The sequence below is a fragment of the Gopherus evgoodei genome, chromosome 8 (genome assembly GCF_007399415.2).
Source record: "Gopherus evgoodei ecotype Sinaloan lineage chromosome 8, rGopEvg1_v1.p, whole genome shotgun sequence".
In the NCBI taxonomy this organism is placed as follows: domain Eukaryota; kingdom Metazoa; phylum Chordata; order Testudines; family Testudinidae; genus Gopherus; species Gopherus evgoodei.
The window spans coordinates 3,387,132-3,412,843 of NC_044329.1; the positions used below are offsets into that span (position 1 = coordinate 3,387,132).

General features: G+C 43.8%; 1 protein-coding gene across 1 annotated transcript in view; it reads right to left on the reverse strand.

The window, feature by feature from the left end:
* The window catches only part of ITK (IL2 inducible T cell kinase), a 44,360-nt gene that overhangs the window by 3,515 nt on the left and 15,133 nt on the right, over window positions 1–25,712 (reverse strand). Inside the window, exons 2-16 of the mRNA XM_030573230.1 lie at window positions 23,061–23,165; window positions 19,149–19,230; window positions 17,351–17,479; window positions 16,581–16,621; window positions 15,795–15,946; window positions 14,502–14,567; window positions 13,431–13,485; window positions 11,447–11,526; window positions 9,030–9,166; window positions 7,773–7,847; window positions 6,718–6,889; window positions 5,477–5,693; window positions 4,301–4,365; window positions 4,092–4,210; window positions 385–542 (exon numbers count right to left, since the gene is read on the reverse strand). Of these exons, the coding sequence (XP_030429090.1) occupies window positions 385–542; window positions 4,092–4,210; window positions 4,301–4,365; window positions 5,477–5,693; window positions 6,718–6,889; window positions 7,773–7,847; window positions 9,030–9,166; window positions 11,447–11,526; window positions 13,431–13,485; window positions 14,502–14,567; window positions 15,795–15,946; window positions 16,581–16,621; window positions 17,351–17,479; window positions 19,149–19,230; window positions 23,061–23,165 (1,653 nt within the window). The remainder of the gene's footprint in view (window positions 1–384; window positions 543–4,091; window positions 4,211–4,300; window positions 4,366–5,476; window positions 5,694–6,717; window positions 6,890–7,772; window positions 7,848–9,029; window positions 9,167–11,446; window positions 11,527–13,430; window positions 13,486–14,501; window positions 14,568–15,794; window positions 15,947–16,580; window positions 16,622–17,350; window positions 17,480–19,148; window positions 19,231–23,060; window positions 23,166–25,712) is intronic.

Below are 25,712 nucleotides of genomic sequence, written 5' to 3' on the forward strand. Positions count from 1 at the left end.
CCCTCTGATTTATGTTTCCTTTCTGTCAGCAGAGAAGTTGGCCCAATAGTGGCTGATTTGCTTACGAATCACTGGCTTTGACTTCTGCCCTCTAAAGCAGGACCCGCAGGGTGTGTTCTAACCTGGAGTCAGTAGCATGAGTTCAAAGCCTAGTGAAGACAAGGCAGCTTGGAGCTGTCACATGTGTTAGTAAGTCAAGTTAAAGACCATAGTGGAGCCTAAGGTTTACCGTGACCTGTTAACTTGTGTGAAAACTACACACTGCTTTGTCCGGAGGATTTTGCCTCATGTTAGCTAACTCGAGTTAAGAACATACCATTTTTCCTAGTGAAGACAAGGGGGAAGGGATCATAATATCTTGCCTGCGTATGCTACAGTACTAACCGCTTTCCAGCAGCTGCTCATGAGCTCATAGATGGCCTTGGAGGCCAGCTTGGGTTTATAGAGCCGGAGTCCTGCGTTGATTTCTTCCACCACCTCTGCATTGGTCCGGTTTTCGTAAGGGATTTTGCCTTCGCTGAAGACCTCCCACATCAACACTCCTGAAACAAACAAAAAAGGAAATGGTAGTAAAGGAGCAACAGTGACCTGCCCAAAACATCCCTCCCCAACAGCTGGTTTGAAGGGTTCTCGACACCCCAATCAGCCCCCCAAAGCCCACCATTTTTATCTGCTTTAAATCCCCATCCCTGAAGAGCCCAGGCTGTGGCCACCATTCTTCCAGCTGAGGAGCACTAGATCGGACTCCCCTCCAGATCACACCCACATCTCTCTCCCTCATCAGCCCGAAAAGTCATTGAGACACAAGCCTTTCCTCGTCCCCCACCCCCACACACACAGGAACCAAGCATGCTCTGTCTACAGGAGTTGAGTGAAGAAGAGCGAGGCTGAACTGCTCTACTTTGAGAGATTACTGTACCTGTTCCCTTCCATATGATAGCAGATTATGGTGACAAGAAGGGGGCGGGGGGACTCTCTAGTGTTTAAAGCAGCTTAAAGAAATGGAAGTTAGGATTGTAAAGTACTATGAGATGAGATCTACTGACAAAGCTAGGTATTAGTATTGCGATTCTGCTCCCAGCTCACTCTTTGACTTATCACGTGACCTTAGGCAAGTCCCTTAGGGCCAGATTCGTAATGTTATTTAGATGCCTGACTCCCACTGAGGGCTGTAGGGGTTAGGCACCTAAATACATTTAACAATCTGACCCTTAGTCTTTCTGCAACTCAGTGTCTGCATCTGTAGCCATGTGCTGGAAGGTGAGACTGCAGGACTGCCTTCCCCACTTGATCAGATGGAGCCTGGGCTTATTCACTTTTAAGGAACACTACAGCATTCACCTGCTCTCCCAGGCTTTGGAGATGAAGGTGAGTTAGCCAAAGGTGCATATAGAGTTGACAGAGGAAGTGGAGGTATATATTCATCCTGAGAGGTGGAGGGGTAACAGAGAGCTCACTCTTCATTGCTAGTTTAGTTTGTACGATGTTTTTGCCTTTAATGAACTGCATCTAGGAGAGGCACATCTACGGCGGCCATGACTGCGGTACCAGATGCCTCCCAAGCATGATTTAGTTTGTATTTTGACAAATGAACAGGAGCAAAACTATGAAATAAAATGTGAATAGGCCAAATTAGCCACCCAAGCCTCAGCTATAGGAACTGCTCACCAGAAGAGATGGCAAGTTGTCATGAACTGTGATGAATGCATGTGAAATTGCGATGGAATTTCTAAGGGATTATGGTGCATATTTTACCTCATGAATACCAAAGGAATTCACTGGGACAAAATATCAGAGGGAGTCAGCAGAAAGGATGGCAGGAAAGGTATGGTCGCATCTCTCTTGGAGAAAGAAACAAAGATACACAAAGGAGGAGTGGGGTGGAAGAGAGACAAGCATAGGAAAATGACTACAAAGTATGTTGCAGTCGTGTAGGGAGACCTTATAAATACAATGAACAAAAGTTATTTTGATTCTTATGAGGGTTGATTCGGGCAGTCGCCTGATATGCCTGTTTGGCAGTACATGTGCACCTTGTCTTGGGCTGCCAAGGAAGTTATAAAAGGGAGGTACAGATGTAGCCAGACAGAAGGATACATCTGGAATAGATACATGTCGCCTACAGCCTCATTTTTGCTCAACAAGGTCCAGTTCCCTGCATTGTTGATTCTTAAACAGGGAGAAGGGCGTCAATATTTCAACCACACCAGACCACTCTTTAGCAGAGGGGATACTGAGCCTGGCCTATGAGACTGGGTTTATTGTGGAATAACCTAGATATCTGAAATCCCACAATGTGTGGGTTCCTAGAGTTGAGAAGCCAGTACTCATGTCCAGTTCTTTTAGCCTGGTCTCAGCAGGATGGTTTCAATCCCAGCAGAGCAGATTAACAATCTGTGGGTAATAGAGCAGAAAGACTCCCAGGGACATGATGCCATGACATGACAGAGGAATCCTCTTATGCAAACCCTGCTGCAGGGGAGATAATAAGTCAGACGGACATTCAACAGTGGTGTCTGCAAATTTCACAGATGAGAGCCGTGCAATGCAAACAAGCCCCACAAATGTGTCATTCTGTCTTTAGATAAAGCTAAATCAACTTTCCCTAGCTTGGGTCTACAAAATACTGCAAATAATGTCAAACTACGCAAAAGCTGGTGGGAGCTGTATGGCCCTGAAAGGGGCAGTTTTAGATAGAAAATCCTCCTCTAACTTATTGTCCACACTAATTTCTGAATGGTTGAGTAGAAGAACATAAAACCAAACCTGTCCTTCAGAGCACATTTCTCCTTGTATCACAGCTCTAAAATAGCCAGGATGCTGTGGGATGTCACGGTCAGTTCTATTATCAACTGTTATTCTGTAGGGTGTTTAATGAGGGATGACAGAATACTCAGCACTGTACTGAACACGGAAGACGTAGCCCCATCCCAAAAACCTCCAGCTTGGATTTTCAAAGCTGTCTAAGAGACTGAGTATCAGAGGGGTAGCCGTGTTAGTCTGGATCTGTAAAAGCAACAAAGAATCCTGTGGCACCTTATAGACTAACAGACATATTGGAGCATGAGCTTTCGTGGGTGAATACATGCATCTGACAAAGTGGGTATTCACCCACCAAAGCTTATGCTCCAATACTTCTGTTAGTCTTACGGTACCACAGGACTCTTTGCTAAGAGACTGATTTGGCACCAAACTCCCACTGCAGTCTAATAACCATCCAATGGGGCTTCATAAGCAAAATTACTTCAAACTATGTAGAAGGACAAAGTAAGGGAGGAGATTCTTGAGCACACAATAGTTTGAGGCCTACTCCTGCAACATGTAGGCCTGGGCACAATGGTTAGTGTTGGGAGTAGCCTCACTGACTTCAAGCCATGCACAGCACGCTGCATTGAGTCATTTTGCAGAGCCGGGATTCGCATGCTGGCTGGGAATCTGCCAAACACTTAAGTGACATGCCATGGATTAGCCTTTGTTAGGACTGAGGTCATTGCCGTTAGCACTTTGAAAAACTGGTCCAGTGGTTTTCTTAGGGGTGAGGGTGCAGAAAGGAGAGTCACAGAGCGATACAGCTGAGGGCTCAGGAAACCTGAGAGCAGGCCAGGTGAGAAAAGGGCATGAAGGGAGAAGTAACGTTTTAGATGTTCATAAAGCAAATGGCGTGAGCAGCGTAAATCTCAGGCGGTGGTGAGTTCTGAATAACACATCATTGTCCAAGGCTGACATAGCATAGGCTCCACTCCTGTTCCCTCACAGTTCCCTGCCAGTGCATCTCCATTCTGATCTTGGACACTCCACGTGTAGCAGCCCTGGGCCTCCTGAACCACAGACAGTACCTGGAGCTGCAGTACTGCAAAGGTGCAGCAGGTTGGATTTGCAGTACCCCACAAAGCCTAACTAATTTATTGTTCTTTTTCCTTTGTCCTGAGAACAAAGGATTTAGTGCCCCAGCAGTCTTTATGCAGATAAAAGACCCGCAGAATCCAGCAAGTGTTCTGCTGGAATAAGTGCTTCCCTTCAGGACCAAGCTCCCGGTGATTATCTGATTAGCAGCTTACTGAATTTCCCCCTTTCTGATAAAAGGTTCTTACCAAATGACCAGACATCAGACTTGGTGCTGTAGTTGGAGTAGGAGAAAACTTCTGGGGCAGACCATTTGACTGGGAATTTGGTGCCTGTGGAGCTAGTGTACTGATCATCCAGGACATACCTGGAACAGATAAAGAGCAGAGCATGCTCAGTGACACGCACTGTAATGCTGAGGTGTCACATTGCATAGGCCACACACATGCCACGTTACCTTGACATTCCAAAATCCGACACTTTGACGACTTGGGATTCTCCTACCAAACAATTCCGAGCTGCCTGCAAAAAAAGGAGAAATACAGGAAGATCATTAGTACTTAAGTTTTCTCCACTGTGATTCATTCCCTTGTCCTCTGATAGACAAACAATATTTAAAGAACTGCTTAATTGCCCCATAGAAATGTTGTCTAGCTGAGCAATGTGGAGAGTATAGTGAGATGGGGTCAGACAATTTAAGTGCTATAATTTCCAGTTCAGTTTAACCTCAGTGCTTCCCTGTTGTTAAGAAAGTCCTACATGGAGTAGTTTGACTTGTAGTTTGCTCAGCTCTTATATTTCTCCATCCATTAAAAATTCAGGCAACTACCCACTGACCCACACGCTGTCTAAGCTCAGGTTAGCCAAACAAATGATAACTACTCCCCCCCTCTCTGGGAATCAGGAGCAATCTGAGCTGAGTAATCCAGTCCTTCTTCTACAACAACAAATACATGTCTCAAATGCAGCTTCTTAAAAGTGACTGATGTGGCCTGACGTAACATGAAACAGCAGCTGCAACATTTGTATGGAGCAATGGAATTATACACAGCAGAAATCCATGGCTGGCCACAGGACCACTGGTTAATTAAAGGGATATACCAGAGGAGGGGCGTTAGTAACAGCGCACCCTGGAAGATGACAGAGCTTTGACTTCTTCACTGATCTTAGACATGAACACTTTGTTCATCTCAGAGTTGCCAGCACCACCAAACCGACGGAGCTGGAGTTAGTAGTGAGGGGAAGAAGCAGCACAGGAGAGGGTGGGGGTTTGCCCCCTGCCTCCTCCCCTCAGTGCAATTCAAGGACTCCAGCAAAGGAGAGTAGATAGGGCCCCAGAGGATGCCTCTTCCACTAGAGTGCTTCCCTCACTCCCTGCTATTTCATAGGCTCCTTTGGGATTAGCACGCACTCAGGCTCAGCCAAAAGCCACTGGGCCGATGCAGGGAACAACTGGGGTGAAAATGCCGTGTATAGGCTAATCCAGACTGCTCTGCAATGAGGAGAGACGGCAGATCCTCCTCCAACAGATACATGGGAGGGTGAGGGAGCTGAAATGAGGCAAGAGGGAAATCCCAAGACATTAACCAATCCTGGCTGCCTCGGAGAACAGGACAGTTTATGGGGGACAAACCAGGTCTCTGTGAATGACAGAATTCTGCTCCAGATAAGCCATCCCTTCGCACACGTCTTGGCACATCCCCAAGAGGGTTTCCTTGGAGAAGCTGCCCCGCTGGTTTCGGAGGTAATCTGACAAACAGCCATGCTCCATGAACTCAAACACCAGGCATATGGGAGCCTGTTCCATGCACACACCATACAGCTGGACTAACTTGGGATGAGAGAGCTTCCTGCAAGGAACAAAAGGAATGTGCGGGAGAGGAGAGTGAGGTGGGCTCATAGGATCTGCAATCACTCACAGAAGTTATCATAAATATATGCCCCAAACACTATACAGTAACAAACCTTGTTAGTGACACTGCAACCTTCCCTATCTAAGCATAAGCAGCTCTTGCTGTGAGATGAACAAGTGTGAACATAAAAGAGGGAAGTTAGGGGCAGCTTCTAACATCACACTAGTTCAGCACTGATGTATCAACATTGACTTCAACAGAGTTATTCTGCATTTACACCAACATAAGTGAGATCAGAACCAGGCTATTGAAGAGTCAATGTATGTGACAAAAGTCTAGGGGTGCGAATCAAGGCATCCCGACCTTTACACTCAATCTTCCTGCCCTTCCTTTTACATACTCACTTTACAATTACCTAATGCATTTGTCTTTTAAATGTGGCCGCACTCACATTCAACATGGGTACACAGGTTTATGGTCAGAAAAGTATTGCACAAGACATGCTGACAAATTCTGTGCACCCAAAACACCCCAAGGAACAACTGGTCAAAAAAGGTGATGTTTTTTCATGAACATGTTCAAATAAAATGGATTTTGTTCCATTTTTTTGTCAAAAAAGCACAAAACAAACATTTGGATTGCCAAAAAAATAATTGTTTTGGTTTTTTTTTCCCAACAAAAGCCAAAAAAGTTCAAATGAAATTTCTTCTTGTGGCAGTTTTGGTCCAGAACCCCACATCCCCGTTATGAAGAAATAGTGATCTAGCAGGACCTTTGGGGTATTAATAGAAGTATAGACACATTCTCTCACACTAAAACTTCCCCCGGCCAGTAACTGCTACAGCACATGCGTTTATACACATCTTTCTAATAAACAAGCCAGCATCTAAGCACAGTTTCGTTTACATGATATTATTTTGATGTTTCAATAGGGTGCTCTGAACCTTGGTTGGGTTTATTTTTTCTGTCCTACTGAGCATGCCCACAATATACCAGCTGAGAATACAGAGTGGCCACTTACATCATGACTTGGGCCTCCTCAATAAAGTCTTCTTCTGACATTGCTCCTTCCCGAATGGTCTTTATAGCGACTTTAGTCTGCTCAAGCCAGTAGCCAAGATGGACCAGCCCAAACTGACCGCTGCCAATCTCCTGCACAAATGTTAGCTCCCAAGGATTTATGACCCATTTTCCTGTTAACAGTAAGGGGACAAATGGAGTAAAGATCTACCAGTAACACCTGAGGAAGAATGGACTTGCAGGTAAGGCATTGAACTAGGATTCGGGAGATCTGCTTCTGCCTGAGTAATTCTGGGCAAGTGATCTCTCTCCTGCCATTCATCTCCACCCTCTGACAAACAGGGGCTAGGGACACCATTCCTTACCCACACTGGCTAATAGCCATTCATGGACTTAACCTCCATGAATTTATCCAGTTTTCTTTTAAACACTGTTATAGTCAAATTACTTAAGCTCTCTATACTCCAGTTTGCCATCTGAAAACCTGGGATAATAATTATTCCTTTTTCCCACCCTGTGTCTGTCTTGTCTATTTAGACTGTAACTTCTTCAGGGCAGGGACTATCTCTGCATATGAATATATGCAGCACCTACCATAACTGGGCTTTGACGTCAGTTGGAGCCTCTAGGAATTACAATGATGACGATAACAATAATATTACTGTAGGAAACAATGTACAACAACAATGGGCCCATCACATGGCCCCCAACTCTCACAGATGGCAGCATCACAGGTTACTTGGGAAGATGAATGGCAAGCTTCAGTATTCACTTCAGTATTTAACATTGACTTAAACAGGACTGGAAGCTATTCAGTTTCTCCCAGGAGGCTCCTTTACTCAACAGTGTGCATGGTGCGGTGCCTACAAGTTCCCTGGAGTCTTTCAAAGTCTTGTCATGTCTCTTGGAAATGTCTGAGTGTAAAGACTTGGAAACTGCCAGTTACTGCTGGGAGGTCTCCATAAGGAGATTCAGGCTCACAGAGCCAACCTACGCTCCGGAGATGAACATGCTATCTCAAGGTAAGAGAAGTATAGGCATGGAATAACTCCTTACCATAGCTCAGTCCTGCAGTGATAGGGGCCTTTTCTCTCCAGGAGCAAACAGCGTACCGCAAACGAGTGACGAGACCTGGATCACGGAGGAAAATATGGGCCCCAGGTTAACGCAGCTGACTAACATGGTGCAAAAAGTGCAAAGGTCACATACCACCATAGCAATGTCTGATCATTGGAAACTGGTAAAGAAATGAATGAAAGTAAATGTGTGCCAGCCCATGCAAAAGCTGCCTTTGGGAGGTCAGCGGTAGGTGTTTTGGTATTTTCTACTGGATTAAAAGGTACTGGGGACACTTGTCATTGTGTCCTCAGTCAGGGTTGCTGAATCAGAGAATGTGTATATGGTCTTTACTAGAGCAGAATGTGGAAGAGTTTGCATAGCCTCCTTCATTAAAGTCACTGGAAAAGTTTGGGGCAGGTGTTAGGGAAATATTCTTAACAGCAGGAGCAATTATGAAATTTACAACCACAAAAGGTGCTCCAAGTGCTCCACTTTGGCTCCTCAAGATGTGATTTGGTGCAATTTGGTACTGTACCTATAATGAGTAGAAAAGTAGATTGAATGACCCAACTGGTGACTCAAGCCGGTCTTTTATTTCTAACCCTAGTGTTGTCTAGAAATAACTTATTATTCTAAGAGAAGCACGAATTGAGAAGTCCTGCTCTGAGGGCATTAGACGTTGTCAGTGCATTGCAGCCACTGCTAAATCCCACTTGGTGGCAGCCGAATCTCTGTTCAGGTCAAGGGTTGTGACTTCCTGTCTGCTCAAAGGAAGCAATTCCGATCTACATCAGCCAGAACCTTCATTTTTGCTCAGTCACTAAACAAGAGCTACGTAAATTAGACGTCTCCATTATCTGATGTTTGATTTCTGCTGCAGTATCATGTGGTACCTGATATTTAGAGGCCATCTTTCATGCACAAGGCATCTCTGTGAGCTTTATAATGTCAAAGGGTGGATACAGGCAGTACGCGGGCTGTATAGTGTATGCTAGTGCAGACCCTATGAAATTTACAGTAGATCACGCACCGTCTTAGACATTAGAACCTGCTGCAGTTGAGAGGTAATGTTAGAAACTATGTTGAGATTAATCCTTTACTGTCATCAGAAAGTGCCATGGGATCTTTAACCTCCAGCTAAACAGCTGCCAGAAATGAGACAGAAAAGGACTCACTCAGTTGAGCATTTCATCTTACGAGCAGAAGTCCTGAGAGCCTTCACTCTCCCCAACTGCATGGGAAAACAGTACTCACCTGCTGCGTTGTGCTGGTGGTAGTTGATGAGTTCGGGGATGGAGTCAAACACGTGCTTTTCTGCCAAGTAATACCGCTTGGGGTTCTCATCAGTCTCTTTGATGTGATAATGCTTGATAACTGGGTTGTTGTCGTTGCTGAAAAAGAAGATATATTCTGTAAGAATAATAGGCAGCAACAAAAGCCCAGAAGTAGGGGAGATGAAGGGAAGAGGCAAGAGCAGTCTCACACTGCAAAGATTTTCCTAATTGTTCTGTGTCTGAATTTCTGTAACATTTGGCGGCACCCGAGGGAAAACGGTCCACAGAATACAAGGTATCAACCAGGACCGGCGCCAGTGTTTTTGGCGCTCTAGGCACACGGCCATTTCGCCGCCCCGCGTGCTGCTCCCACGGCTCCAGTGGACCTGCTGCAGGCATTCCTGCGGAGGGTCCGCTGGTCCTGCGGCTCATGTGGAGCTGCCACAGGCTTGCCCTGCAGGAGGTCCACCGGAGCCGCAGGACCAGCGGACCCTCCGCAGGCACGACTGCCACAGGTCAACCGGAGCTGCCTGCCGCCCCCACGGCAAAATGCCGCCCCCCAATAATCCTGGCATCCTAGGCGATTGCCTAGGTCGCCTAAATGGAAGCGCCGGCCCTGGTGTCCAGAGAGCTTCGCATCTACATAGCATGACATAAGCAATGTGTTGCTTAAACCTTCTTTCTGCTCTTCTTCCTGGAGTCAAGATTACAAATATCCAGAGCAGAATCCAACAATATGGAAAAGTATGTTTGTGAGTCCCAGAGGTGTGCTGTAATGTATTAGAATTGTAAATGTCGTGTTCTGTTACTCCCTAGGATGGAGACCTGCCCTTTGACTGTATGAAGAAGAGGTTCACCTTTAAGAGTGAAACACAAAACTAAGCTGAAACCTGGAGCTCACAAACAGAGCGTGGAGAAACTCTGCCTTTGGGTCTAACTAAGATGTTCCCCTGCACACAAAAGGAAGAACCTCCAGCTGCTGAAATAGTGGGTTAATTTTAAGCCTACCAATGGGGCAGACAGCCATTATATTGAAAGAGTAACAAGAGGGATGAGCTACAAAAATCAACAAAAACCACTTGCTTGCTTATTCACTCTCTCACTTCCCCGATGGCCTCACCTGTACAGACAGAGAAGTCTCCCTTGTGGTATTGGGGACGCAATGTTGCCATCCTCAAAGCTGGAATTTTAGCCAATCGCCTGAGACAAGTAGCCTCAAATAGCCTTTATAGCACCCCAGCAGGGTCCCTGCAGGACAGTTATGGCACAGCATCACTATGTCCACACAGCCACAGGGGAGCCTCACTATGGAGCTTCATCCCTTGGGGACAGGACCGTGTGAGGCATGGGGCTGGCCCTAATGGGAAGCTCTCCCTCCAAGAACCTGAGAGAGGAGAGCCCGACAGAATGAGTGGCAGGGGCTGGCTCCAGCATGGAGCCTTGCCTCTGAGAGTCTAGCAGTTGCTGCTGGTGTGCTCTGCACGCACACCCCTCTAATGCACTGGTGCTTCACGTCCACACCACCACCATCACCTAGACAAGGCTACAAGCCCTAGTAACTTCACCCAGATTTCAGCACAGGGAACAATTTGCAGCCCCAAAAATTACTTGTTGCCAATTCCAGGTATTTTGTCATGGAGGCCTTCAAAAACTAGCCCAGCTGGTGAAAAATCACCCTTTTTGGCAACACGCTTTAAAGGCTGAGCTTCCCAGACAAAGAGCTCTTTTTCCTATGCATAGCCAGTTGCACCTGGACAGAGCCTATAGTGCAAGCACCTTAAGCACTGAGTGATCGCTGAACCACCATCTAGTTCCAGTAATGAAGAGGAACTAAGAAGATACCCTGCGTGGAAGAATGCGGCAGCTAGAAGCCAGAGCTGAAACTCTGGAAACGTGGAAACCAACTCGAGAAGGCTGAAGGAGCACTGCACTCTACAGAACACCACAGCCAGGAGCTCTCAGAGAATAGGCTGTGAGCATAATTATCACTACTTCTGCTTTTTGAAACTAGGCTTTCTTCTTCATTACCAAAACCTTTTCTGCTAGTGGCATGTTGTGTGTATTCTGTGTAATCCTGTAAACACTTATGGGACTAGCTTCGCACATGTGTACTACCCCTGGGATCAATGAGACAATCGATATGCGTAAAGCAATATGCGTATGTGTTTGCAAGAGCACAGCCATATTTGTGTTTTCCCCAATGTATTTTGATCTGTGTAGGGCAGTTTGCCAGACCTCTATGCCCGGCAGGTGTTCATCCCTCTTTTTCAGAAGCACTATGGTTCTCCCCGAGTTCTTCCTTTATGAGCAGAAGTGACTCTGGATGTTCAGACTCCCACATAAATTGCTGGCTGAAGCCACTTAATCAATGCAGAAACCTGCTGAGCTCAACTGTACCTTAATGCCTTGGTGAAAACGGAGACTGTGTACATGCCAGGCTGCCTCGAATCTCTCACCATGAAGGCACCTTCCTTACCCTGAGCCAAGAGTAGAAGGAAGAAGGGAGGTTAGATGCACGGTGTGAATAGAAATAGGTTGGGGGTATGTCACTTTACTACCTGTCTTGCAGCACCGAACACAATGGTGCTCTGTCCTTGACTAGGCCTCCAGGTGCTACTGTGATATAACTGATTAATAATAATAACTCCTTTGATCAATGAGGCCCTGAAACTTGGAGCATGTATCTGGCATGAGTTGCTCTAAACACTTCTTGCCCCTCCCTCTCACCATTCATGATGGGAAATGCTGGCCAAAACTCGCCCACATGCAGAGCCACACGTTCTGGAGGAGCTCGAGCAGCTAACAGTCATTGAGACAAATATGCTTCAGATACAACCCACAGTGCAGTCACGCTGGTGTGAGAGACAGGAGAAATCAGCTCCCTGAGCAGCGCGTGGACACCTCCAGTAGGAGTTTATAGGAAATTTTCAAAACACAAACCCAGCTCACACAGGTTTTTATTTCCACCGAAATGCAATTTTTTCAGAGAAACAAAATCTTGCTCTTTTGCTCTGCTGTTACTAGAACTGGTCATAAAATGGGGTTTGGTTTAATGGAGAAATTCTGACAAACTATTTTTTCCTCTTTTCACTGAAATTTACTTTGGTGAAATATCAGAAATTGAAATTTTCCAGTGAAATTTTCCAGTGTTCAGTGTCTTGGTGAAACAGCAAAAATTTCTGTGGAAAGCAGAAACTTTTTACAAAATTCTTTTGTTTAGTTGAAACCCCAGTTTTCCTTTCACTAACAGTTATGAAGGAAAATGTTTGACCAGTCCTCGTTATTATGGAGCATCTGTTTGGAAAGGGAAGGTGCTCACACAAAAGCTGTGCAGAGGCAAGGAAAGTTTTTTTATTATTTTGAAATGTGTTTGGCCCTTTTCTTATACCACACTGTGGGTGACAGCAGGCACAGAAATACAGGAGGAACTTAGGATTCAACTCTCTTATAGCCCGGGCAGCCCACAGGATCTTTTAAATATTAGAGACAAGGTGGGTGAGGTCTTTTATTGGACTAAGTTCTGTTGGCGAGAGAGGCAAGCTTTCGAACCACACAGAGCTGTTCTGCAGGTTGAGTGCTGTGTGTGGCCCAAAACGTGTCATTCTCATCAACAGAAGTTGGTCCAATAAAAGATATTACCTCACCTGCCCTGACTCTCTAATATCCTGAGACCGTTACAGCTACAACTATGCTGCATGCATTAATTAAACATTGTTCTTCATTTGACACCATACTGTTCCCCTGGAAAATGCAGAGGGACATTCTCTTTGTGGTGCTGGTGGTGCTATTCTGGATATGTCTGTGGGTGTTTTCAAGGGGGAGATATCACCTGAACTCTTTCTGCATGGGCTATGCAGAGTCATTGTGGTATAGCTAAGCCACCTCCCTTCCCATCAACCATGGAAAACTTGGAATAACAAAAACCATACTCAGAATACAGAGAAGTGGGCAAATGTGCTCATGAGAATGAGCGGTATGAGTTGTTTATAGACACTAGTTTTAGGTTGCCAGCTGACTTTGGCAGGCACTTGCAGGAAGCCCCATTGGGGATCTGCATAGGTGGAGGGGTTCACTAACGAGGACCCCTTTTCAGGGTTAGGGCTGTAGAGCCGGCAGGTGCTGTATAAATTTCCCCTGCAGAGCTTTGCCCTGGCACCTCACTCCTGACCTGCAGGCCACTCCTTGCAATTCCAGTCCAGGGCCCCGTGACAAGTGGAGATGGCCAGCCAAGCTCAATTATGGGGTATATGGAGAGACAAACTTTTTGTGGGGACTAAATTCCTTAACCCACTGGGAGTCACCCAACTTCCTTCCTCCTATGCAATATCTTCAAGCAAATTGGAGTCTAAACAAACTCATTCAAAAAGTAACACCACTTTACCTCATCTTTGAGGAGTACTTCTGCTTTGCTTCTGCTGATATTCTTATTGTACCATCTGAAAGCATCAAAAAGTCTCAGTCAGCAATTCCAGGCTATTTGGACCAATCATATATTGCCTTGTTTAGCTTGCATAAACAAAGTCATTTTTAAAAAGTCAATGAGCAACTTGCAGCTTAACAATGAAGAAAATATACCATAGAACTGCCAATATATGCTATGAATTAATATTCATGTCTTTAGATTGCCAGTTAACTCAAGGGATGTAATACATTTTGTAAAGGCTAATATCAAGCCTACAAAGTAGGGCCAGTCAAAACTGTTTCATGGAAAAGTATTTTTGATGGAAAAATATCTTTGAATTATATGAAAACTTTCAAGAAAATATTTCCATCATTTATATTTTCCTGATGGTTTTCAATGAATTGGTTTGAACAATTAGTTTCCTTTTGATTTGAACAGAAACAAAGAAGGTGTGTTTTGGGTTTTGTGGGATTTTTCCCCTTCCCCTCCACCCACTCCCTTTTTTAATCTCAATTCATTTCATTGACAACAATCTAAAATGTAGGGGAAATTTTCCCCCAAAACAAAAATATTTGGTTTTGTGCAAAATTTGTTCATGGAAGAAAATTCCCATTTTTTTAACCAGCCCTAGTTTTATTAGTAATAGGAAAAAGTTACTGACTTGAACTAACATTCTCACTGCATCAGAAGTATAAAATGAGACTGTCCAAGAATAACATCAAGGGTAAGGTGAGAATGCTGCAGTTCCCTGTTCATCTGTGTGATGTTACAAGACAGGTTCACAGGACCTGATTCCTCTGTCTTCTAACTAATATGATCATATACGTCTGTTCTGTGTGGCCATCAAACATTACCCAAACAAGTGTCATAATGACTACGCAACGTGCAAGACAGTGGGACTTCAGGCTCACTGACTCAGTGGTAGCTGTAATATTAATACTACCTAGTTCTTATATAGCACTTCTCATCACTAGATCTCAACGCACCTTACAAAAGAGATTAGTACCAATGCCACTGGAACCGTCAAGGCCCACGAAACAATATACTTACTCATATATTTGCAGGTTGTCTGGTGATTTTTCCACCAGGTAACTGCTTGGTACATATCCTTCGTGACTGTTAAAAGGAGATTAGGATGTCAATATATCAGAAAGCCAGGAGTTTCTTTGTACATGTACTGTCAGCTTTGAAAACTTTAGTCTGTAGGAAACTCCATGCTCACTCCATGCTCTGTATTTGCTTGTTGTTTTTAAGGGATGCCAGCCAAAAATTAATCCAGACAAAAATTAATTTGTAAGGAGCTGATGTAGCATATTCCCTCCACCCCAGCTGTAAAGGAGGATTTGTGTACCTATGGGACAGTTAGAATTGTTTGAGAAATCTTCCAACAAAACATTGGTTTTTTGGAAAACACGGATTTGTTGAAACAGAAACTCTTTATGGGAAAGAGTTGGTTTTTAATAAATTTCCCGTTTTAAAAACAATTTGAAAGAAGTTTCAAAACTGTCAGAACATTCCATTTCAATGTTGTTCCAAAGAGAAAAAGTTCCGGATTGGGGTAGGACTTTTCACTGCAAAATGTAAAACTGATTTTTAACTGATAGTAAAAAAAATGAAATGTTTTGACATCATCAAAACAAAACTATTCAACTGGCCCAATCTGATTGTTTTGGGTTCATGAAAATTTTTGAGATTTTGACTTTTCATCCTGATTTGGGATGGGAAAAAGTTTCAAAACCTCACAAATTCCCATGAGACAGGAAAACTGTTTCCCACCAAGTGTAGGCACAGTGCTCCACCCAGGGCCATGCAGTTACACATTCCTCTGTGCTCAGGGCTGCGTGCTAGTTCTTAATCCCACACAGTGGAATTACTCATTTTCAGCAAGTGTTATGGAACCAGGCTGCTTGGGAGCTGCAGTGTTAATATGATTAATTCAGCCAGTTTAAAACTGTTCTGTGCTGTAACCTGCTGAATATTATCCTGAATACAGTGGAGCTAAGTGGCTTCTGCTTCCTGCTTGGGCTTCATTCTCTGCAGGCTTTGCAGAATTCTGGTTTCCAAAGCTGTAGGGCTGTGTTGCCAGCTGGGGGTTGGTATGAAAATGGAATGTGTTTTAATTAAAAGGCCAGATTCCATATACATAAGCATTTCCTCATGCTACTTTTTCCATTAGCAGTTCCACTGAAGTCAATGGGACCCCTCCTCGAGGAAGGTGCTACTCACGGTGAGTAAGGGTACCAGAATCTGGCCCTCAGCCATTTTTTATAGAGTGTGTTTTGTGATGGACACACACAGCAGATTTACAAATAACTTAGGCGCTGCTAGGACAAAGGTACCTACCCATTCTTATCCTGAACCATCCACCAATGATCCTCAGAGTTGTCGATAATGTAGTACTCCTCACCACGCTGTAAGGTCAGCTCCTGGGGATTCTGAGCCTTGTAGTCATATATGGCCATTACTAAAGCATCCTTGGGGTCTAGGAACAACCGCTGCAAAAAAGGAAACCAATAGCCAGGCTCAGAATTTATAGCCACAAAAATAAAGGGCAAGTAGCTATTAACTGCTAAGTCGGTGCAATGTACCCTCCATAGTGGATCCCATATCCTTGATGCTGGGAAATTTACATGGAAAATGATTGGGTTTCTAGGCCCCTGGTGGGGGATGATGGGATCACTGAGAAATTCCCAGCCCTTTTGAACAACAGCAACCCCGGCTGCCTGGGGAAGGAGCAACAGGAGGACGGGTTATCAATGCTGCTGGGCTTGCCAACTTTGACTTGGAACAAGTGTGAAGTGTTTCGGTGTGGTGGTGATTCAGCAGAGCAGCGCTCCTGCTTCTCTCACAACAAAGTAAAATATTGCAAAGCTGCTGCGTGTTTGTCAAACTAAACTGCATCTTAATGAGCAAACTTAGCTCCTAACATGGTGCTGCTCATACACAGTTTGAGAAAGACAAAGGTGAAAATCCAAGAGAAGCACGGAATCCAGGAAGAATCAGGGGTGTGATAATCTCTTGCACAGAATAGTGCACTGAACAGCAATGAACCCTAAATGGGGCATTTCCCCCAGTGCAAGTTAATCAGACAAGACACTGCTGAGGCTTCTCCTGCCTCGCTGCACTCACCCAGTTATCTTCAGGAGTGGGAGGAAGAGGTTTCTTGGAGGCTGAAATGAAATGAAGTAAATTAATTTGGAACCAATCTAGACAAAACCAGAGAAGAATATCAGGGAGCCATGTAAGTGGCATCGAAATGGCTGAGGTATAGAGAAGACAACCTAATTTAAGAATAAGGAGGCTTGGCTCCTTATTGCTGTTGGAATAAGAAGTAAAAAAGACCCTCACACTTGCATAACATCTTTCAGCCAGAAGAACTTGACCTGAAGGTGTTGTATGGGGGTTGCTGAGGCACCAGCGGAAAGCAGCTGTTGGTAGAAGGCAACGTTTGTTTCCCCCTAGCAGCACCATACAGCCAATTCAGAAGAGGAAGTGGAGAATAACTTTCTCAGCTGAAACCACAGGGCAAATGGAGGTAGAACAAAGTAAAATATAATTTTGCCATGACACAGGAGCAAACTCCCTTCTCCTGAGAGAATTGTCCAGGGTCATTTCCTGATCACAAGTGGTCAGCACCTTGGTTTTACACCTCATTCAAAGGACAGCACCTAACACCCTGGTGAGGTAACTGGGTCAGTTTTAATTCAGAGGAAAGAGTACAGTTTAAAAAGGATGATAAGAAGACGAGGATAAGGCACATCCCGGGAAGGTGGCACCATTTCTCTTCCCTGGAAATGTAGCACAATAGTCTTCAGCGCTTTCTACAAGGTAGGATGAATCTTACTGTTGCTTGGCACAGACATATTGAAGACTGAGAATATCTGTAATGAATCCCGTACCGTCCTTGGTGGGGTCATATTCTATACACCCGGCTGCCAGCTTCTCTGTCTGGGCACAGCATCTCCATCTCCCATCTATCCAAAAATTTGGATGATACTTCGGCACCAAATTGTTGTTGTTCTTGGTTTCTGAAAGAAGTCAGGAAATGTTTTGTTTTAAAAAGGATTTATACCACAAACCGAGGTGTGTGGCACTGACGCGAGCTCTGATAACCACCAGTGGACGTGAGTGAAAATCATCTGAATTTCAAGGAAAATTGTTTTCCCTCAGTCAAAGGGTCTGAATGCTGATGACAACCCTCTTTTTGTGAGTATCTTCAGCCAGCTGTATTGAAATGTTCTACTTTCTCGTGTAAGGAGTGTATTCTCCCATCAGTGGACACAAATAACCCTGATGAACATAAATGGAAGTTATGCAATTGCACAGATGAAGACTAGAACCGTAGCAAAGTGTTTCTCTTTAAATTCTTAACAACAAAGGCCAAAAAAGAAAAAGCACTCATAAAAAATAGAAAACCTGACTTAGCATGTAGCAAAGACGCTTATAAGAGACCACAACTGTACCGCATGTGTAGGACACATTCAGTTACTACTGTCGGCTCAGTTACAGTATTAGCTGTATGGCTCAAAATTGGCATTTAACATTTAGCTTTCACACGCTTAAATACCCATCTGACTGTCCTCGTGAGGGATTAAAGGTCCCATGTTTGAAATTAGTGCTCTCTGTGTAAAAACCTTCTTACTATTTAAAAAAATATCTGCAGGCCTGCACCACCCGGGCCTGTTAAACTGCCCTGTGAAGACGAAGTTATGAAATGTTTAACTAAAGGAAGTGCTAAAGCGGAGAGCTAGCAATAGCAGCCTCTTGCAAAGAAAATGGTTGCAGAGTAAATGCAGGAACAATGCACTTCATAGCAAGGCCAATGTTTCCCCAGTAAATGGAACACTCCCCTCACATTGCAACAGCCCGTCTTATAAACCAGGAACAGGTTAAGGGGGTGGGAGGCTGGTGCAATCCGTGTTACTAAACAAGACCTGCCTTATCTCAAGCGCTGTAGTCCTTTCACATTGCAGGGCTCACCACACTTTCACTGCATAATCAACACAATGATCCCAACAAATATAAGAGGGAAGGAAATAAATACAAAAGGAGAGGGAAATATAAACCATTCACAAATAAACCTCCCGATAATTACTTCTTTAGGAAGATTAGCAGAGAGTCCTGTGGCACCTTATAGACTAACAGACATTTTGGAGCATGAGCTTTCGAGGGTGAATACCCACTTCGTCGGATGCATGCATGTTAGTTTATAAGGTACCACAGGACTCTTTGCTGCTTTTACAGATCCAGACTAACACGGCTGCCCCTCTGATACTTTAGGAAGATTGTTATCCAAACACGTAGTCCTAACTGTGGTTGAAAGATTTTCTACACACCAAAAACTCTCTTTATATATACCAAAAATAATAATAATAATCAATCAAGTGAAATACCCCCTCTCCCCCAGCATAAGAAGAATCAAGGTTAGGACAATGTATTAATTAACTAATGTTGCCAATGAGATCCAACCAAAACTTTCCCGTGCACCAACTTTTCCAAGGACTGCTGAAACTATATCCTAAAATTTGCCACCATGCTGTATAACCACCTGCACAAGTGCCGTTCTGCATGTGCAAATATAAGGCATTTGACTACCTCTGAGCTGTCATTTTTTTCTAGTCTGTGGCTACTGAGAAAGCAGGGTTGGAATAGGTGACTTTGAAGATTTGATTTGATTGCACACAGGTCTAAGGTTACCTTCTTTCAGTGTAAACACCCATCTTTGCCGGCTCTCTCGATCGGGTGCAAACACATACAGCAGGTAGTTGTCATGAAGAACCTGGTGAGGGGACCAGAAAGAGAAGCAAGCCAATGATTAGAAACGGCTCCTGCTATCTTTCATATCCAGGGGAACTCGAAGCACCTCACATATCAAAGAGTTACATACCAATAGTGCAGTGACTACGTAGGCAAATGCGACAGCCAACATGTTCTCAGAAATGGCTCGTAACCCCCAGGGAATCTAGCACCTTGGTTTGGTTATCTAAAATTGATAGGGAATACTGGCCAGGAAAGAATTCAGCTCAGACATTCTTTGGGGTCAAGTTCTCTGCTGTGGAGGAAACACTAGTGAAATTAATGTAGATCCAGCCACTTCCACCAACAGACAATTTGGCCCCACATTTTCTATTTTCAACTTCTACTATTACTAACATTTGTATGGAAGCAGCATCCTTGTTTTTTAGCAGTGTGTTGGTTCATGCAGTTTGTCTTCACCTGAAATCCTAGACCCCTATTCTGCTCTGACTTGTACCAGTATATATTCTGAGCAAATCCGTTGATTTCAACGGGTCTACTCGGGATTTACTCCAGTGTAATTGAGCGGACTTTGGCTCTAGGATTTTAGATGGGAAATAAGCTGCAGATGCAAGAGAACTACTAGGAAACAAAGATGCTGTTTTCATAAAGTTGTCCCTACTTCTGAACAAATGTGGGAAGAGAAATGCTGAGCATTCATGACATTTAAGCAAATGGGGTAAAATTTTCCAAAGCAGCCAAGGGATTTAGGCTCATAGTCTCTAAATAGAGACTTCTGTGAGATGTCAGCTGGTTCTCACACACTATCCCCAGTCGTATAGGAGCAAAGGTGAGAGTTTATGACTGTTATTTTAAAGAATCAATCCCTTTGTCCTGACGCTTTTTAGCACATACATGCGTACACACATACACACCCAAGTGCTGTGCAGCTGTGGAAACCCTGAATTATTCCATTTACATTGATAAATTATAACCTTTCTAAGAAAAAAGAGAAAAAAAGGCATATCTCTTGCTCCCTCTGAGGTATTCTTCTGTTGATGGGTGCTGATCTATCTTGTACAGTTATTTATATGTCACTTTTTCAAACCTGCAGCAAACTTCTGAAGTGTGCAAAAAAAAATAATCATCCTGTACAATACAGGCCATATTGCACTGTGCTGCCTCATGTAACAAGCCACATGAAGATAAAAAACATTGATGGTTCCATAGCAGATCTACAGCAGGATACAGCTGACTTTTTTTTTTTAACGTGCTCTTACAGAACAGTACAGAACTATCTCCAGGGCAAAATTCAGACATGCTATTAACAGGTGCAACTTCCATGTGTTGTTCACATCACGTATGAAGTTTGTCAGATATCGCAAAAGGAGTTCACCGGTTTTCTCTGCAGAGTGAACCTAGCTTTCTACCCCAGCTTTATTTTATTTTTTAAGCAATATGGCCACATACAAGAATTCAGATGAAAGAAACAGATCGAAGGGTTTGTTTCTTTTTAAATATTGGTGTTTCCAGGAAACAAGGGTTTAAATCTTGGCCATGCTCCAGTGACACAAAGAAACTGGAAGCTGGTGCATATACCCAGTCAAACCTCTCCTCAGCCTGTGGCAGCTCCCAGCTGGCACAGAGCTGGTGTAGCTGTTGTTAAGCGCTCCAGGTAAAGAGCTGCACACCAGAAGTCATTTGCTGTGCACAACACCAACTTCTCTTGGTCTAGAAAATATCTGAACACGGCTGTATCTTTCTGAGAACCTGGCGCTTTATCTGATAACTGTCTATGTCAGTGGTTCCCAAACTTGTTCTGCCGCTCATGCAGGGAAAGCCCCTAGCAGGCTGGGCTGGTTTGTTTACCTGCCGTATCTGCAGGTTCGGCAAACTGTGGCTCCCACTGGCTGTGGTTCGCTGCTCCAGGCCAATGGGAGCTGCTGGAAGCAGCACAGGCTGAGGGACATACTGACTGCCATTTCCAGCAGCTCCCATTGGCCCGGAGCAGTGAGACGCAGGCACTGGGGGATGCAATTGGCCGAACCTGAGGATGCGGCATGTAAACGAACCAGCCCAACCTGCCAGGGGCTTTCCCTGCACCAGCGACAGAACAAGTTTGGGAACCACTGGTCTATGTAAAGATAGGTCGTATGTAGAGCACTCCTGTAACAGCCATCCCTCAACAGTTCTCAGCACGGTGACTCTCGTTGGTGGAAAGGGGCTTAGCATTCCAGTGGGGCCTTGATTTGTGGGTGTTGGACATACACTTGTCTCCCGCTAATTTCAATCTGAGCTGCAGGTACTCAGCCCCTCTGAAGATAAAGCCCCCAGTGCCTAAGGTTGGGCACCTATAAAATGAAGCCACTATTGGAGATGTGAGCTGTGTAACTTCTCTACTGTCGCAAAGTAAGTCTGTGGCACAGCTGGGATCTTCTGATCTCAGTCCTGTGCTGGAAGTTAATTGCTCCCCGTTATTATATTCCTATCAGCTGGTGTACTCCACAGCTCAAAACAGGGGCATTTCACCTACTGTGAACAGAGCCCTCTATGCAATTATTGGTCAATAAGGCATATAATAAATGTGCATTCTTAGTGTTTAGATTAATGTGCTAGAAATTGATCTATAATCCACATTAGGAATACAATATTGTCAACCCCAAATGTTCAAACTCATGAGTCAGCCCCTCAAATCATGAGCTTTTATGTAATAAGAAATTTTGGGTTCTTTTTCTTTTCTTTCTGTAGGATGCATTGGGGGAGAGGGGTCACATTTTCAAGCTTTTCTCTGCAACTGTGAGGCCTAGAAATATCCTTAATAAATGAATCAGATGAGATTTTCCTGTATTCACTTGCCTCCAGAAGCTGTGGCCTTAAGAAAAAGGCCAAATATAGTGAGATTTGTGATAAAATAGCATGAGTTGGCAACTTGGGTAACAGAGCCATATGGGAATTTTAAATGTAATAGCCACCTAATACTATGAAATTTCAGTTTGATGGAAAAGTAAATGTGTCACATTTGCATTTATTCTTTGTAGACTAGAGAATATGTTTTCTCCATTCTCTTCCCTCGCACTGTCTCCTCTTGGTCCTTCTACAACCTCACCACTGTTTACCTAAAAGCCTTCTCCATTAGTGCTCCTCCCGTTCGGAATAGCCTTCCTGCATGTCTCCTATTCACTAAGGGCCTGATCTAAAAACCACTGAAAGTGGGGTGATTCACTACTAGTGAGGGTGATTAACCACTGAAACAAACTACCAAGGGACATGGATTCCCCCTTCCACTCCCCCAACACTTGTCATCTTCAAATCAAGATTGGATGCTTTTCTGGAAGAAGCTTTAGTCAAACACAAGTGATTAGGCTCAATCCAGGAACAATTGGATTAAATCTTGTGTCCTGTGTTATACAGGAGGTCAGACTAGATGATCTAATGGTCCCTTCTCACCATAAAGTCTATGTATTTGTGTAGTCCAACGGTTTTCAACCTTTTTTCATTTGCAGACCCCTAAAAAATTTCAGATGGCGGTGCGGACTCCTTTGGAACTCTTAGAGAAAGTTCCCCACAAATCTGCAGACCACAGGTTGAAAACCATTGTTCTTTGGGTAACAAAAAACTTTCACAAACCCCTTAGACATGATCTGCAGCACTCCAGGAGTCTGCAGACCACAGGTTGAAAACTACTGGTGCAGTCAATGGAAAGACTTGGTCTTCAGTTCTCTATTTCTCTTCACATCTTAGCTGAAAGCATGTCTATTCCCCCTTACATTCTCCCTTTGCTATTATATATCACTGCCACGCTGTTGGTTTACCTCTACATACATTTTGAGATAGTTTCTGTGAAAGCAATATTACTGGTATAGGCAGACTTACCTGGAAAGGATATTTATAGTTACAGGGAATTGTGATGTCACTTTTCACAATTTCAACACATTTGATCCTGGACAGTTCAATGGAGCCCTTCAAAGTTCTTTTTTTCTGAGAGAAAGGAAAGTATTTGGTTAAGAATTCTGATTTGGCTAATTAAGATTAATTGAGTAATTAGGCAAAGGCTGATTGCGAAGTCCAAGGCATTTACTTTAAAGGAGTAGGATCAAAACCTTTTGTATGCAAAGTACATTGAAAAAGTAAAGGGCTGAACACAGCAGGTAGTTCATTATAGAGCTGGTCAAACTTTTTTTGCTGAAACATTTTTTCTAGAAAAAATGGCTTTTTTACCAAACCAAAATATGTTAATGAAAATTTTCATTGCGCTAGAAATTTTCTAATTTTACACTGAAAAAGAAAAAGTGGAAAATTTTTCAGTAAAAATGTTGGATTTCAGTTCTGCTTTTGGTAGAAATTTTAGGGGGTTGTTTTTCAAAAACTGAACATATTTACCAAAAATGGAATATTTTAATGAAATTGGTTTTCAAAAACCAAACATTTTTCCATTTGGGTTTTCAGTTTTTGTCAAAAATAAACAATGGTTTTTTTACAAGAAATCTTGAAATAAACATTGTTTTTCAAAATTTCCTTTAAAAACTAATTTTTCTGACCAGCTCCAGTGTACTATTGTTCATTGTAAAACACTAGATGGATAAATAGGCTTGGAATGGGGAAGAAAAAGGGATCCCCAAGAAAACGTTTGCTCGAACCCCTAAAAGCAAAATGGTTGCATTTCAACAGCTCTGTTAATTTCTTTTCCCCTAGTCACCACTCAGCATTCATAATCAAGTTGTCAGCAGCTTCACAAGTGAGACTGATTAGAAAAACATCAGTGTCCACTAGACAGGACCTAATCAGATGCCTGTTATCTAGTGCATTTTTCTGAAGGATTCAGTACAAAAACATTTGCTCTTTGGAAGCAAAACTCGTTTCCTGTTTTGATTCTTCTTCAGCCAGGATTAAACATTGTAGCTGTCTTCCAGCTTAGATCTGCGATGACAAAAACCTGCAGTGCTTCAAAAACACCATGGTGCAAAGGCTTTTGCTTTTCTAAAGCAATCTGTAGCTTTGATCAACGTGCTGACAGATGGGCTTTGGAGACTATTTTGTATCTTTTGTTATATTGCTACCTTTCAGCTGCCTACCTGTGTATAATTTCAGCGAAGCAGATAGTGCAGCTGATCACAAAGGGTGAGGTTCATCCTGTGCACAAGGCCCCACTCTGGCCCTGCTGCTCAAGGGTAAATTTCAGCCATTCATTCACAGTCATGACGAACGAGAAGAGAAGATCAGTACCACCCTCCCTGGCTTTGCTGAGACCTTTATCATGGCCAGCAGAGCTAATATAGACACTACTTACAATGTAACTCAGCCTGCGGTTACACTAGCTGGCTTTTTCCAGTCTAGCTCTGTGGGTCAGGAGTGTGAAGAGGTGTGATCCCTGACCCACAGAGCTGTGCCTGCAAAAGCCTCCAGCAAAGGTGCAGTTATACTGACAAAACTGCCCTTTTGCCGATGGTTTGTTCGCTCTCGGGGGCAGGAGGCTCTGGGCTGAGCTATACTTGGTATTTTGCTATATTCCCAAAGGGAGCGCTTTGCCAACGTTATTGAACCAGCAAAGCCTTCCAGTGTAGACACAGCCTCATGCAGGACATGGATAACTCTAAACTTCACATGGGCTCACTTCACCCCACTTCTCTCACCTGCCACCTCTTTCCTTTCTTTCTCACCTATTTATTCCTCTGTCTCAGCCTCCCCTCCACAGCTCAGATCATTCTTTCCTTCATGCTGCCCCTGGGACCTTATCCCCCTCCCAGGAGCCATTAAATTACTTATAGCCTGTAAAAACCTTCCATTTTATTTTAGCCCATAGCCGACACTAAGTCCTCCCTCACCTTATTATGTTGACATCTGAGGCTATAACCACAAGGCTTTCGGAGCCAGTGTTTTCTGGTTATGTTCTCTGCCTTTTGTTTCTCAGAGGAACAGCAAATTGATTTTTGTTGATACCTTTCCTAGCTGAGGGGAATAGGGAGAGTGAAGCCTTTGTGATGAGCCATGTCCCTGTCATCACTTGTCATATGCATTTCAACAACTAAGTGTCCAAAGATTCCACAAACAGACCAGGAATTTGACTGAAGAAGGCAATTACAGTCCTGCCACACATAAACCACTGGAACGACTGTTCACAAACCATGCATGATCGAACAACGGGGTTGGAAGCTAAACACAGCCCTGACTCACTGATGCCCGATTGCACACTAATCTCACAAAAGCAACGGTGCCATTTTGAAAAAATAAAAAATAGAAAGCCTCTTTAAAGTGGTCTCAGAAAACCTCAGTGTTTCCTTCCAAAAAGGGGCCAGACAGCTGAAGTAAAATATGTCCATAGCTTTCTGTTTGCTATTCTCAGCTTGCCTATGTTATAATTAAATACATGGGCAGCATCTTTCAGGGTCGTCAGTTCCTTTTACTTATTTTAGCTAAATACTTCAGCGTCTACTGCACACTCTTCATCGTGTAGCCTCAATACTTACCCAGGGACAATAGGACACTGCTGCCACATACTTAGGTGAAGTATAAAATGTTGCAAATTAA